We start from the raw sequence: 15,771 nt of genomic DNA, 5'->3' as shown, positions 1-15,771 counted from the left end.
TGACCCAAAGCAATTTGTAGACACAGTAATATCTGGGAGAAGAAACTGTTGAGGGGAGAAAGACAGTTTAAGCTGCTGTCTATTGGGATTGAAAGCTCAGAGGTTACTTTTGGGTTTGTTTCAGCTAATAACCTCAGAATAGCTTCTGAGCAAAGTTAGGTGTTGAGGCAGGCTTGGGGTGTGTTTTCTTGCAGGCAGAACAGATCCTACCTCCTACTATGGAAGGTAAAGCATTCGAGGGGCTCTGTTCAGCCTTCCTCACAGCTGAAGACTTACTAGTCTTTATGTCGGCTAGTGAAATAAAGTACTCCAAACAGGCCCATTCGAATGTCAGAAGGACCATCTCAGTTGTGGGGAAAGATGGACAGTAGTAAATAGTACCAGGGGGATAGATATTTTTGTGCTAAAAGTGAAATTGGATCTACTTGTCTCATGTGCAAAACCTTTTCAGAAAAAGAAAAAAAAACTTTTTTATCTTGGGGTAGAAAAGGATTTCTTACTGGGTCACAGGAAACTTAAACTATAAGAAAAAGATTGCTAATATTGCTCAGTTAAAATGAAAAACATCTGTTTATCAAAAGATATCCTAAAGAAAAGAAAAAGACAAGTCAGTAACTGAGAGAAGATATTTGTAACACATAGCCAACACATGATTATGATCCAGTTTATACTAGTAACTACAAACTAAAAGTCTAACTTAAAACCAAAAAAAACTCACCACAGCCTAAAGGTCTCAGTATTCTTACGTGAGTCTGAAACCATGATCTGATTTCCGTTATATTTGCATTGTACCGCACTTTCTCTTGCTCGTTGGGTTCCCACCAGACTTCCTTTTTCTTCCTTGGTTGCTACAGAGCCTTTCCTATTCTGGGTCTTTGCAACTGCTTTTCTCTCATCTCTGATTCTCTTCTCCCAGCTCTCTGCAAGGTGCTCTCATTCTCATCCTTCAGGTGGCAGTTCAACTCATTTCCCAGAGTGGCTGTCTCTATTGATTCTCATGAATAAATGATTGCTTACCTCTTACGGTAAGACCTCGCTAGTTAGGCAAGGTCCTGATGGTGTAGCCAGTACACCACTGGACTGGATGGTAGGGACTTGTGCTCCATTCTCGATGCTGATAGATCTCCCATGACTTTATCTTGGGCCTCACATGGGCTGGTGTTGGACTGTAAAATCCTGCACCCAATTCCAATGTGGGGGTGGTTTTCCCACACCACCAAGCTATTCTCTGACACTATCTGAGTACCCTACAATTCACCTCAATCCTGATGCTATCTGGCGATAGTATTAGACCCCACAAGTTCAGGGCTTAGCCCTATGACAGAGCTCCCCACCCTACTTCAGATGACAGTTTCAAGTCCAGGTTGTCATCTGCGCTGCCAACAACCCCCTTCTTTGGTTTGATTAATTTGCTAAAGCAGCTCAGTCCTGGAAACTTGTTAAAAAGGTGTTATAATCTATTACAGTTATTATTCTTTATGATGCTTATATTGTCTCAAGTTTTGCCAATGAATACTCCTATTTTGTTCATTGTCCTATTTGTCACTCCTCATTAGACTACTTTCTTGCTCGCCTTTTTTTTTTTAAGCAACTAAGATATGGCACTAAGTGTTCTCATTGCTACCAGGTATCATTGCATCTAAGCAAGATTTTAAGGTTTCTTCTGCTGTTGATAGTGTAGAAGAAATGCAGCATGGTAGAAAGAAAACTTCTGCCTAGTTTCTCAATTTTGTTTACATAGAGTGTATTTTATTTAAATATTTAATTGGTCTGTGCCCTCCTCTTTGATTCTTTGGCTTGATCGTTTTGATTTTTTTCTTCTGAAGTCAAACTTTTTAAACTGCAGAATTATAATTATCGTGAGTGAGGATTTATCTTAAATTATTTTAGTAACAAATCAGTCCTCTTATCCTTTTCCTTTCCTTCGTCTGTATTTCTTAGTGTGAGTGTGACTAGAGGATAAAGTAGTAAACCTTTGCAGGTTAATTACTCCATAATTAACACTGATGGGGCAGAGGCAGAGATCAGAGGACGGGGGAAAACTCTAGGGAAAAGTGAGCAAGCTTTTCCTGTGTTGTACTACAGTCCCTGAGGTGACACTCTTCTCAGTTCCTTGAACAATATCCACAGAGATCTGACTCTGTTTCCAGGGAGTCTGCTTTGAGTTGCTCTCTGTTGTTGAGAAGACTTGATAGAGATTTTTAAAATATATTGAATTCTTGTGTTTTGTTTTAAATTTGACAAGTTAAAGCCATTTATTTAAAACTGGAGGCCCGATGCATGAAATTTGTGCAACAGTAGGCCTTCCTTGCCCCGGCTGCCTGCACCAGCTTCCCTCCAGCCGCCGACAGGCACCCGGGACCCGGGCTTTCCTCGCAGCCCTGGCTTTGTCCAGAAGGACAACTGGTCTAATAAGCATATTACGCTTTTATTATTATAGATTATTATTATAGACTAGAGGCCCAGTGCACGAAATTCGTGGGCGGGGGGGGGGTGGTGTGTGTCCCTCAGCCCAGCCTGCACCCTCTCCAATCTGGGACCCCTTGAGCGATGTCCGACTGCCCATTTAGGCCCGATCCCACCGGGCAGTCGGACATCCTTCTCACAATCCAGGATTGCTGGCTCCCAACCACTCGCCTGCCTGCCTGCCTGCCTGATTGCCCCTAACTGCTTCTGCCTGCCAACCTGATCACCCCCTAACCACTCCCCTGCCAGCCTGATCGATGCCTAACTGCTGCCCTGCCGGCCTGATCGCCCCCAACTGCCCTCCCTTGCCAGCCTGGTCACCCCCAGCTGCCCTCCCCTGCCGGCCATCTTGTGTGTTGGAGTGATGGTCATTTTGCATATTACTCTTTTATTCTCACAATTCAGGACTGCTGACTCCCAACCGCTCGCCTGCCTGCCTGATTGCCCCTAACCGCTTCTGCTTGCCAGCCTGATCAATGCCTAACTGCTCCCCTGCTGGCCCGATTGCCCCTAACTGATAGGATAGAGGAAAGGGTGAAATTCAGGTTAGCTGTTGGTGACATTAATGTTTTTATTTAAAGACTAGAGGCCCGGTGCATGAAATTTGTGCACCGGTAGGGTCTCATGCAGCAATCAGGGCTGTCCAGCTGCCAGCCAGGGCCTTCCTTTGTTCTGCGCCGCCCCCTGGTTTGTCAGTGCATGTCATAGCAAGTGATCGAACTCCCTGGTCAAATTCCCAAGGGGACACTTTGCATATTAGCCTTTTATATATATAGATTGCCTCTAATACATTGGTTGTACTGACTAATTGGGAGTCATTATCAATTATAAGTACATCTGCCACTCTACTGCTAAGGTAGTTTCTAAGGGGAAAACTTACAAAGAAGCTTAAAAATGACCACTGAATACAGAAAGTGGTCTGTTTCACTGATGTAAACATTTTAAAACCTACTATAGTATTTCAGTATATTTCTCTTAATTTTTGTCATATGCCTTTGGTGACTTATTTAATCTTATAATTTTATATGATAAAAATTGCTCTTTTCTATAGGACTCTCTACTGAGTGTGCTTTTGTTTATTTGATATTTTTAATGTATAATGGATGATTTGTAAAATAGGTTTATGGTAGCCAACTCTCAATTTATTTCTCACCTAAGCTCAAGGAGTATTCTGCTAAGCAATTTGACTATAATGTGGATATTGCCATTCATAAAATCTTGAAAATGGCTTTATTATTTTGGAATGATAACAAGGGAAAAATCAGAACCTCTCTAAATGCAGTATAACATCCTGGATCATGATATTAGTGGAAAAACTGGGGAACTCTGAAGAAAGTTTATAGTCTGATTAATAGTAATGTACTTAGATTTTTATCAAAACTAAAAAATTAACATATGTTCATATAAGATGATAACATTAGTGGATGCTGGGTAAAAGGTATATAGGAACTCTTCATATTTAGTAGAAATTTAATTCATCAAATGCTTTAAATACATATTCGTATGACTAAATAGTGGTGCTCTAGGTGCCAGGAGTGCAAAGAGGCCTGATACTGGTCTCTTCATTCCAGAGTCTTGCAATCTTACTGGCAAGTCAGGTCTTCTTGTTCATAAAAAGATGGATAACTGTGCCTTTAAAAGGCAGACTGTATCAGTGAATGGTACCAGGAGCCCTGTAAGACACTTGGGGTATTTGGAAAAGCCTTTGCAGAACAGATGAAACATAAGCTGAGCTGAGATCGATGAGTGCAGCTTAATTCAGATAAGTAATGGAGAGGTTGTTCTAAGAGAGGAAAGATGACATGAATTTTGAAAAAGAAATTGCCCATGATAATGCAGGATTGGAATGGAAATGAGCTAATGGAGACTTGTGGTAATCAAAGTATGGGGTGATAAGGGTCTGACTAGTGTGGTGGCAGTAGAAATAAAAGGTTATTTGAGAATGGACAGGAGTTGGTATTTATGAATAGAGGAGCACAGAGGAAAAATGAATTGATGGTGACTGATAGATATCTTGACCCAGTGGAAGTTACTTAGGGAATTTGTGTTAAACATTTTCATTTCCAGAAAATGCTGGACTGCCAAGTGGAACTGTTTGGCAAGAAACTAGACCAGAGATACTGGAGCATGGAAGAGGAGCAAAAGATTTAGGACTCTTCCCCTTTAGTGAGCGGGAGAAGGAAAAGCCCAGAAGGAGATGTAAGGGGCGCAGTCAGAGAGTTGCAGAGCTGCCCTGGTGGTGGCAGAAGCTGAAGAGGGCAAAAGAAGGTTATTTTAATTAAATTTAAAAATATTTATGTGCCAATTAATGTGTAAGGCACTGTTAGGGGCAATGGAGGACACAAAATGTCATTAAAATATAGTTTTTTCCCCTCCTGAAAAAAAATGCTACCTCAAGTTCTTTTGGCATTAGATAGGCAGTTCATCTTAAGCAAAATGTTAGGTACCCTGGCATTAAGCTTGCAAGCAGAAGGGCACAATCAGTGGCAGAACAGTGAAGATGGGGGAGAGAGATGAACTGATGGAGCAATGAGACAAGGAGGGGGAAAGATGATTCCCTTGTGCTGGTGAGGGTCAGCCTTGGCGGGAAAGGGGGGCCGCCTCCTCTAAGGCATAGGGCAGAAGAGGGTAAGGTAGTGTTAGAGCTCTTTGGAGGTAGAATAGAGCACAAGTGAGGATCCCAGGAAGTCTTCACTATGAATGGCATGTGCAACTGACAGAATAGGGGTATAGTTTCTGCCTTTGAAAAGTTTCTGGTCGGATGGAAAAATGGGAATGTTGGTGCCTCCTTTTTGTGCTATAAGAAAAGAATAAAAGTGAAACACCTGCATCTCTGAAGGTGTTGCTTTTGGCTGCAGGTTTGTTTTTTGATGTCTAAAGAAATATACGTATCTTTTTAAATAGCTCAGATATTATATGAGTGTCTTAGTGCTCTTTAGTCATCTAAGGTTTGTGTCAGATGTAGGTTCTCACAGAGCTTTAGAGTCTAGGAAAGATGATCAGAGAGACATATATGCTGGCTCTTAATAAATGCTTGCCAATTGCATTCTGGTCTGAGATAGAAAGTAGCTATGTGCTCAGCCTGTACACACAAAGTAAAGTATTAGGGGATTTAGAGGAGAAAAAGAATTGGAGCAATTTTCTGGCAATTTCACTTGAACAAGGTCTTGAAATAAATTTGCCATATATTTACCTGAAGGCCTTGTTTTCTTCATAGGCATTATTTTCAACACAATTAGAAAATGTGATTGTGCGCTCATACTTTCTGGTCACAACTAAATAACAGTACATAAAGAATTACGAACATGATTTTGGCCACACAAATGAAGAAATACATTATTTTGAACTAGACAGCTAGTTACTGCTTTGGCAGTACTTGGGTGTGGGCATGGCTGGGTGGAGTATCTGGATCATGGCACTGATTTTTCCATCTTATGTATGTCAACTTGCCTTAGAAGTGTTAGTACCTTACTACAGTATTTTAAGTGCACGAAGCCAGAATATAGGTGCAGGTCACTTGGAGAAAAGAGCTAGTAATTAGTGCTATGCTTTCACTTTTATAGTCGGACACAGGAAGCCAAATAGAGGGGAAGAGGAAGGAAATAGAAGTAATTTTGGGAGCAGAAAAAAATTCTTATTTTTTTCTTTGAAGTACTTTCTTTAAAAATAAACGCATTTCAGGATCCTTCTTACCAGTGAAGGGAGGCAGAATTTTCCACCCTACATATTTTTGATAAGCTATTTTTTGGAATTCTGCTTGGAAAATTATAGAAAAGACTATTGGGCTATCATAGGATGGCCCTGGCAGGTCATTTATTTAAAGGCATTAGTTAAAATGTAATCACTACAGAAGTTAGAGAATTTCTCAGCACTTGTTCTCATAGAATATTGTTAAGCAGGGTCTCAAGTTGAAGGGATTTCTGTTGAGGGACGTATTAACTCAACATCCTCCTGTCATCTCTCCCCTCCCCCTTTCCACTAGAAGAGGCAGCAAGGCCTGCCCACAGCCAAGCTTGATGCAGCCTCAATCTAGATGCGGCCTCTGCTGAGGTCAAGCACTCCCATTCCAGCCTCTCGAGGGCTTTCTCCGTGTGTTGCCAGTGTGCTGGTAAAAATGACTTTAAACTCTTGTCAGCACAGTTACTGGTGCATGCCTCACAGTCCCACTCAGATAAACCTGTCACAACACAGAGGCGGCTGCCGGGGAAGCGTACAAGGGCAGGCTCTAGCTTTTCATTCGAGCATCACTAAACGTGCACAGAGTGCCCAATTATTTCAGCATTATTGAGCAAGCCTACAGGAGGACCCAAGCCTTGCTACATTAGATTTTCTTTAGTAATTTGCTCAAGTACCGCTGAGGACACTTAAAGGGGCTTAAAACGGTGGCTGCAACCAGTTTCCTTCTCTGGGTTGTTAATTCAGGTTTTCTCTTTCAAATTAACTCGCACTGCATGCTGTGCAGTGATTCTGGGAGAACTGTTTAACACTAATTTTCTCAGTTTTCAGCTTTTTTGTTCAACATAACTGCTTTAACAGTTAGTCACGTATATGTTTTGATTAGAAATGCATGATGGTGCGGCCTTATGTTTTGGAGAACAAAATACAGATGCTTTATTAAAGGAAGCTGAATTTTGGCTATTAAAAGTTACTTAGATAATTTCACTATTTAAAAATTAAGTTATTTACAGTGCATTGCAAAATCCTCAGATCTAATCAAAAGACAACATTTCTCCATTAAACATCTTCCTCCCTCCTCTTTTGAATATATATATAAAGGTTAAATCTTTCCTTCATGGGTGCTGAGTTTTCCATGATCTTATCGTATGTCTTCTCTCCTTTTATTTGGGTGGGGGCAGGTGCAGAATTAGGGAACAAGTTCAATATCTTTGTCTCATTTCTCACAGCAGCAACAACTCCAGGCCCAGCATTTATCACATGGACATGGTCTGCCTGTTCCTCTGACCCCACACCCTTCGGGGCTGCCGCCTCCTGCCATTCCACCCATTGGTAGCAGTGCTGGCCTTCTGGCCCTCTCCAGTGCCCTGGGAGGCCAGTCTCACCTTCCAATTAAAGATGAGAAGAAGCACCATGACAATGATCACCAAAGAGGTGAGCCTGACATTACCTACCTGCTGCTCATGCCATTGTTTATTCTGTTTCTCTCTGGATTTAATTTTACCATTGACTAAACAAAGGATTTCTGCTGGAAGGTAAATTAATTATTGGAAGCAGTCTTTTGCCAAAAGATACCCTAGTGGTTGGCAAGAGTTAACGGCACTCCTCCTAGGTAAGGGCTTCTGTTTCCTAGTTATTACCTTTGATCCCTTGCTACTATCTCCTAGGTTCCCTGAGTCTAAATCAATAATGAAATTCCACAGTGCTCTGTGTTTGAAATAGTGAGTGTCATTAATAGCTAATTTTCACCAAATCTATTTTGGGGAAAGACTTGCTGATAAAGGCTCACTTTATTGTTTGACAGAATCAATTATTATTTATGAATCAGATCAGCCTATATAGTACAGTAAAAATCTCACAGGTATGAAAACAATTTTAGTAGTCTGAGTAATTGAGGAAATACAGCCCAAATTAGTGAATCTGTTGGTTTAACTACCTTTCTCATCCAGTCTGATTACAAGCATGAAATTAACTCCTTTCTTTCTATAAAAACACAATTATTTGTGCAGCATAATTGATTTAAAGGCCAGTTCTGCTCCTTTAGGTTGGTTTTCTCTCTACACTAAAGTAGATGATGGTGCAGAGACCTTTTGATGTGACTGTATGTTTGTATGGTGCTTACTAATAATTTTTTTTTAGTTAATGGCAGAAAAGCAAATGAAAAGGTCTCTCCCAGCCTTCCTTTGTGGGAATTAACTTTTAGCACCAGGATGGTTCATTGGTTGGAAGGGTGTGGTTCATAATTAAAACCTTTTACCTACTCCTGTTGCAATGTCATTACCATGAATTATAATCCTGGGTAAATGATATTTATCACATGAAATAAATTTCCCATCTCTGATGTTAGAAGCACTGCAATATTTGTCATCCAGTTATCTTACTGTTATGGTTCTGAGTTAAGGCATGATTGTAAACACTTTTATAAGCGGGGAAGTTGATAAGAATATGAATAGGAATATCCAGCTTTAGTTTCCGAAATTGTGTTAAAGGTAGATTGGCTTTTGTGAATCTGGTTGAGTAGTATTAATAATTAACTTTACCGCAAAGTTGACATCTCTGTCATTTATGATTTAGCAGTGTTCAGGTTTGATAAATGTATGCTTTTATGTAAACTAACTAGTTCTTTTCCTTTTTTCTTCTTCCCACCACTTGATCTACGTGTGTTGTTGCTGTTTTGCCTGTAGACAGAGACTCCATCAAGGTAGGACTCAAATTCACAGGCGAAGGAATAGTTGTAAGGGGCTCAGAGTGATCTGAGTATAGTGAGTAATGGATTCGAAATTTAGAGAATGATTTGGTGGGCCTTACCAAATAGTGGTTAGCTGCATTTTTGGATTACTTTCAGTTGTGTGGTTAAAATTTTTGAAAATATTAGTTCCATTTCTCTATCAGAATTAGATTTGTATACCAAGATTGAATTATGAGATCTGGCTTACATTGCTCATTTTTTTATGTCTTGACATGTGAAAAGCAAACAAATGGAAGAACTGTTTTTCTTCAGATTTTGGATATAAGATAAATAATAAGGAAATGAAGTAAATAAATTAGTTTATAAGGAAATACGCATTAGTCTCATATTTTGGGAAAAAATTTCATCCTACAAAACTCCTTATCAAAACATTTGTTTAAAATTTTTCTTCACCAGAGATAATCTATAATAATAAAAGCCTAATATGCTGATTAGACCAGACAGCCGAAAGACCTTCCGGATGAAGCCATGGCTGCGAGGCAACCCCCTTGCACAAATTTCGTGTACTGGGCCTCTAGTTTTTTGTATGTTTTTTTTTTTTTTAATTCAATAACATCTTGGTTTCCAGTATAGGAAGTTATTCTCCTTAAGTTTTGCATCTGTCTTATTTGCCTTCTCTCTCTCTGAAAACAAGTTTTCAGGAATGGAAAAGTATCGAGGGCCTAATGCTTTGGATATGCTTGTGTAATACCAGAATAAGATATGCTAAGGATCCCTGATTTTATATAGTAAGCACATAAGAAAAACAGGCTACCATGGCAGGAAATGAGTAAAATAAGATGAAAATTGCTTGATCACTTTTGAGCCAGGCGCAATATAAATATGGTACTGATTATGTATAATTGTATTGTGTATGCCATTGTGTTCTGTGTAAATTAGGAAGGACAGGACAGTTCTCAAGCGATGGCCAAAGTACAGATGCTGTCAGTTACTTTGCTTGTATTTCACAGTTGAATGTTTGGGAGCACAGGCAGTGAAGTTCTGTATGAAGACTAAAATCTTCCCTAGAGCCACCTGTGCTATCACTTGGAATGCCTCTTTATTTCTGTCCTTATTCAATCAAAGGGAAGTAGGGTTTTTGCCAAAGGCCTTAAATAATGGAAAATAAAAATTAATGTCTTTTACCCTTTGAGAATCTTTGTAATTTGAAAAGGCATCTGCCCACCCATAGAAATGTCAACATTTACAATTAGAACACACATTGAATTATTTAATTAATGCATTTACAGTTGTATTTTGTCATATAATATACATATCAATACCTAGATTTAAAAGCATTCTTAGACTATAGTAAGTGTTCCACCCATGTGTGCTTAGGCTGTAGTAAGTATATGCACTGACCAGGATTAGCTGGTAGCAGCCATTGGAACGCCTGTCTAGTTATTCTGAAGCCATAATATAAACAGTGCCTGCCTTTTTATGATAAACTAGAGGCCCGGTGCACAAAAATTTATGCACTTGGGGGAGTCCCTCAGCCTGGCCTGTGCCCTCTCGCAGTCTGGGACCCCTCGGGGAATGACCACCTGCTTGCTTAGTCCCACTCCCCGGGGAATTGGGCCTAAGCTGGCAGTCAGACATCCCTCTGGTAGCCCGGGAGCCCTCGGGGGATGTCCACTTGCCAGCAGGGAGCAGGCCTAGCTGCAGTCAGACATCCTTAGTGCTGCTGAGGAGGCGGGAGAGGCTCCCACCACCACCTCTGTACTGGCAGCCGTCAGCCTGGCTTGTGGCTGAGCAGAGCTCCCCCTGTGGGAGCGCACTGACCACCAGGGGGAAGCTCCTGCATTGAGCATCTTCACCCTGGTGGTCAGTGTGTGTCATAGTGACCAGTTATTCCCAGTCGTTCTGCTGTTAGGGTCAATTTGCATATTACCCTTTTATTATATAGGATACATACCTTTAGGCAGGCCAGTAAACTAAACAAAAGCCTTCTCTCCTGCCCCACTCGCAGAAGACTGTGAAAATATTTACACTCCAGTGCACACTTTTGTGTCAATTACATTTGATATTTTCTCACATTAGAGTAGGGTGTATTTTGAAATCATCTATAATCATTCAGTATGAGTCTGGGAGTGAGTTTCTAAATGGCTAGAAGCAAGGGGGAAAACATAAAGGAAATAGAGGTGGATGATTTTTCTTGATTTGTTATGGAATGGTAGCCACAAATAGATTGGGGGAGGAGGGTATCCTTCCCAAATTTCAAGTCATCGAGTACCATTCAGGGCTGGCCTATGGCTTTGCAAGGTGAAATAGTTTGCTAATTTTCTGAACTGTGTTCTGTGATGCTCAGAGAGCAGTTAGTTGCTTGTTCCATCCATCGTTCTCATCCTGTAAGTGGTTCCTGGTTAAGAGGGGCTTTTTATGATTGTCTGCTGTGTGACTTGAGATGGTTTGTATCAGCCAGAGCGTGCCAGTTGCCTGCAGCTGGAGTCAGGCTTGTATGGAATAATTTATTCATGCAGGATAATGCTCCTTAACATTTAACAGGTAATGAATGTGACATAAATTTCCTTCTTGCTTTTAATTTTTCCCTTTCCTCTTCTAATGTGCAAACAGGCAGCTCTGGTACTCTAAATAATAAGTAATTTTTGGCCATCTGTCAAAAGGAAATTTCAATACAAATTTAAATTAATGGTGCCTGAAATTTTTTATAGCTCCTCTAAAAGCCTGTAATGTGCAGAAAATTCTGAATCTGCTGGTAGTAATTAGTGTTGCATGTAATGAGGATGTGGGTAGTGTTATACAGCCCCAGTGTAACATTTTGATATGGTAGCAAAATTTTGATTTATACAAGGTTGTGGATACGTTTAATTGTGAAAGACACTTTAAAATGTTTTCTTGATGTTACAGATTATTAAACAGAGCAGATGTCAATAGCTCATAAAATATAAATTTAAAGTTAATGTAAAGATTCAGGTAATTAAAGTGCTTTACCTTTAGGTGTCAAATAAAATGAAAGAAATTCACCTTTAAAAGCGTTGAGCTTTTTCCTCTTTTTTAAAAGTTCTGTGGACACTAAACCACATGCTATTGGCTTTATTGATCTTGTTTTCTATATATCTCCAGTAGCCAGGTTCATTCCTAAGCCTGTTATTTGCAGGCCTGTATCTGAAGTTTTTCAACACTGGTGGTGAATGTAAATATGGACCTAAAGGACAAAGCACTGTAGGAGCCCAAGAATCAACTTATTTGGTGATAAGAAACCAGAACGGTGTATGTTCTAGGGTTGTTGACACCCGCTTGTCACTTGGCTATCCAGTGACTCCATGTGCCCAACAGTAAACCCCAGATTTGGGAGCTTAAAATAGCAAGAAACAGACCATTATCCACTCTCATGCTTAGTGGTAGGGTAGAAAGCCCAAACCTCTAAAAAGCCTCCAAATAGGTTCCCATTTCTCTTTTCTGGGTGGGGGCTTCTCATAGCCTTCTAGAGTGTTTAAAACCATTTCTCTCATCCATCCCATGAAAAAGCATAAGTGAAAACCAAGGAAGTATGTTCTGAGGTGATGGGTCTTTCCCCTTCCTCCTGCCCATCACTCCTACTGAGGGCTGAGAGGTAGAAGTTGGTTGGCTACAAGTGGTGACAGAGAGGACATTCCCACATGCTGCCAATTGCTTCCCAGTTGCTTGAGGTTCCAGCTCATGAAGGAGTCATTAGTTTCCTCACATCACTGTCAGTTTTCATCTGAGTGGCTGGAATGAGGGTGATGATTCAGAGCTGTGAAGGACAAATTGCCTAAATCTCAGTACGAATTTGAAGTTGAGAAATTAGTCTAATTATCCACCCCCTTCCAAATGTCTGACAGTTCTAATACCTTCAAGCAAAAAATAGGCACCAAAATCAAGACCAGCTTGAATATAAAGAGCAAAATTCACTATCACCAGCTATTGATTACCCCTATGGCCTCTCCCAACTTGGTATTATCTTGTATGGTTTATTACTTCATAAGACCTTTATATGTAGTATCTACATGGTCCTCCTGAACACAGTAATCTCCTCAAGTCAGGTCTATGAGGGATTTGCCATGTTCTATTTGTAAAATTTTGCATTAGTACCTTCCTTACCTCTAAGTGGTATTATTTTTATTATTTCATTGGAATATCTTCCCCCAAATGCTATATGGTCATCAAATAGTATGATCATTTTTAGTGACTTATACATTGCCAAATTTATCCTCCAGAAACACTACCATTTTAACATGCCACCAGCACTTGAGTATGTTTCCACACGATCCTCCAATATTGAACTTTATAGTTTTTGCAATTTTTGCTAGGCTAAGTATGAATTGTGTACTTTAAAAAATTAATATACAGAGTGGGGCAAAAGTAGGGTTACAGTTGTTTGTAGGGAAAATAATACAATAATTAATAAATAATTCAAGAATAAACTGTTTTACATACTCACAACAGTAAACCTACTTTTGCCCCAACCTGTATACAGTTATTTTTTAAGCTGAATACTTTTCTGTGAGTGTATATGCTAAGCTTTTTCTCCTCCTCTGTGGATTCTTTATTTTTAAGTGTTTTCATAATGATCCATTCATTACTTGTTATAAGGCAATGCCTGTTTATTCAACCCCAGCTATATTTTGGTGTATATTCTATGTAGATGACTAAACCATCATGCATTGCTTTTATTCTTGTCTCTTTCACTTATTTTCTGTTGGCAATAAAGGTTTATCAGTGGGAAATTAGACTAGAGCTGTTTTTCTGTTCAAATTGAAGCATATGTATGCTTCAGACCAAAAAAGAACTTATGCTGCTGTTAGTTGGTGTTACAGGTGAAAGTGGGTTTTTAGTCTGAATTAACAGAATGATTACATCTTTTTGTCTCTTCTCTTTGTAAATCCAGACTTAATGGTCAGGGTTATAGTCAGGATCTTGTGTGACCTGTGTGACTTGGTCCACCACCCCCATTTTTCCTGTCTCAGAGGAATATCAGTCTGAAAAGAGGTGCCTTTAAGATGTTTACCCCTTGGCATGTACTGTGTGGGAGAATACCAGAGAAGAAACCACTTGAGGAAAGGGGAGCCAGTAGAAGATGGATGGCCATGTTGGTAGAAAAACTAAGTCTAGATTTGTATGTACATGTTAGTGATGAACAGTTTAATGAAGTTTACCAGTAATTAAGGGAGTAAAATATCTAGAAATGTATGCTGATCATCAATAAATAGAATTCTTTTTGCATCCTTTAAACTTTAAATACAGACTGTGATGTGCTTAAAATTCAACTCCACTTTCCAAACATAAGTATTAAGATATACTTTCAAGTACATTTTTAAGTAGTGTTTTTAAAATATATTAAGTAAAATTATTTCCTTGTAGGTGGTGTCCCTGATGCCTGTTTCCCACAGAGTAAAGTTCTTTCCCACTAAATTTTTAGCTCCTTGAGGGCAAGAATCAAACTTCTTTGTGGAAGTTCATAGGACAAATCAAGGATTAATTTGAGAAAGGAATTGTAATAGAATTAGGAAAACCCCGACTCTGTGCTAGATATCCTCTCTCCCCCTCTAGGCAAGCTGTGTGTCAATGGGCAAGTCACTTAACTTCCTGTATCTCGAAACTACTACTCTACGCATTTGGAATGTGGATATTTTCTTATGTCATTCAACCCTATCCTAGAAATGAAATTTACAATAAAAACCTATACCAAAGGATATGTTTCAGCAATAAAATTAGCCATATTATTAGCCAAATAAACACAACGGTGATTATATTTTATTTTGGGTGTTGGGTTGTAGGGGAATAGTTTAGTGGTTTAAATTATGCCTTTTAAGCATTTAATATTTAACTGGTAATTTGAAGTTCAATGTTTCGGTACTACTGTTGCTTTTTAATTGTTTGTCGAGACATTTGTTTCTACCATGTATTTTACTTTACCTTATCAAAGAACAATCAGGAAGTTTTATTCTATGGGTTTATGATGCAGTACTTTTTCAGTATTAATTGATACCTGCCTCTGGGTGTGTAAGGTTTGTGAAATGTAACAGGTGCTTTAATTCCAGAAAATATGTTGTAATTGTTTGTCCAACAGATGAATAAATATATTTAGGGCACAGCCAGTCTGCATGTGGTGAGCATGATAGGGGGAGACATGCTTGTTTGTTGTGCCCTCTTGTAGGAGTCACCAAAGCAGAACAAATATTAATTAACGGTGGGCTGGTTGTGGGGTCTGCCTTTTCAAGCTGATTTTTGGCAAGGGTGGTTTAATTCTTTTCCTCCATAAATGAACCCTCTTAGTTATAACAAACATTTTCATCCTGATGTCCAGTGTCTTTAATTTTCTTAATTAGAATGCATTTCATCTCTTGCAAAAATACTACACCATAAAGTTTTATATAACTAGCACATGATTTTCACATTTGCTTCTCAAAATGTAGATAATTCTTCCAAATAATTGTTCACCTTTTCTGTATTCTTATACTAACATTTTCCCATAAACCATTCTGGGAAAACCATAAAATCACCCAGGGGGAAGTGTATTACTCTCATTTCTTGCATTCTTAAATCTACCTCTATCCAACTTAAATATTTTGTTATACAGTGATTTAAAGTAATTCTGGGTTAAAGATTCTATACTTGGGGGCAACTACTAGCAAAGTTTATAATTTTGGACATGAAGAGGAGTCATATCTAATTATTACATGGCAACTGCTTTGGGACGGGATTGAACAGAATTCCGGCTTCATGAAAGAGGGCTAGAAAGAAGTTTGCTAAGTAATACTTTGTGTGTAATTCTTTTAAATAAACTTGCTCTTAAGTGAAAGTAATAAAATCATATTTCAAGATTAAATAATGCTCTTAGATATGACAAATCAAAACTTTAAATCTTGGAAATGATCTAAATATTGAATAAAGTATTACTTTAAGTTGATCAGATTCAT

The 15,771-nt window shown here is 39.1% G+C and overlaps 1 protein-coding gene across 7 annotated transcripts in view; it reads left to right on the top strand.

Moving 5' to 3' along the window:
- LOC102245826 (transducin-like enhancer protein 4) overlaps window positions 1-15,771 on the top strand; it is a 166,617-nt gene that overhangs the window by 86,392 nt on the left and 64,454 nt on the right. For 4 of the 7 annotated variants that reach the window (XM_005868292.2, XM_014541260.1, XM_014541262.1 and 1 more), the window contains 2 exons: window positions 7,371-7,575; window positions 8,826-8,842. In XM_005868292.2, the coding sequence (XP_005868354.2) occupies window positions 7,371-7,575; window positions 8,826-8,842 (222 nt within the window). The remainder of the gene's footprint in view (window positions 1-7,370; window positions 7,576-8,825; window positions 8,843-15,771) is intronic. The other 3 variants (XM_014541261.1, XM_005868293.2, XM_014541259.1) reach the window with 1 other exon arrangement.

This window comes from Myotis brandtii, unplaced genomic scaffold (genome assembly GCF_000412655.1).
Source record: "Myotis brandtii unplaced genomic scaffold, ASM41265v1 scaffold266, whole genome shotgun sequence".
NCBI classification, from domain to species: domain Eukaryota; kingdom Metazoa; phylum Chordata; class Mammalia; order Chiroptera; family Vespertilionidae; genus Myotis; species Myotis brandtii.
This window is presented reverse-complemented; position numbering and strand designations above follow the sequence as displayed.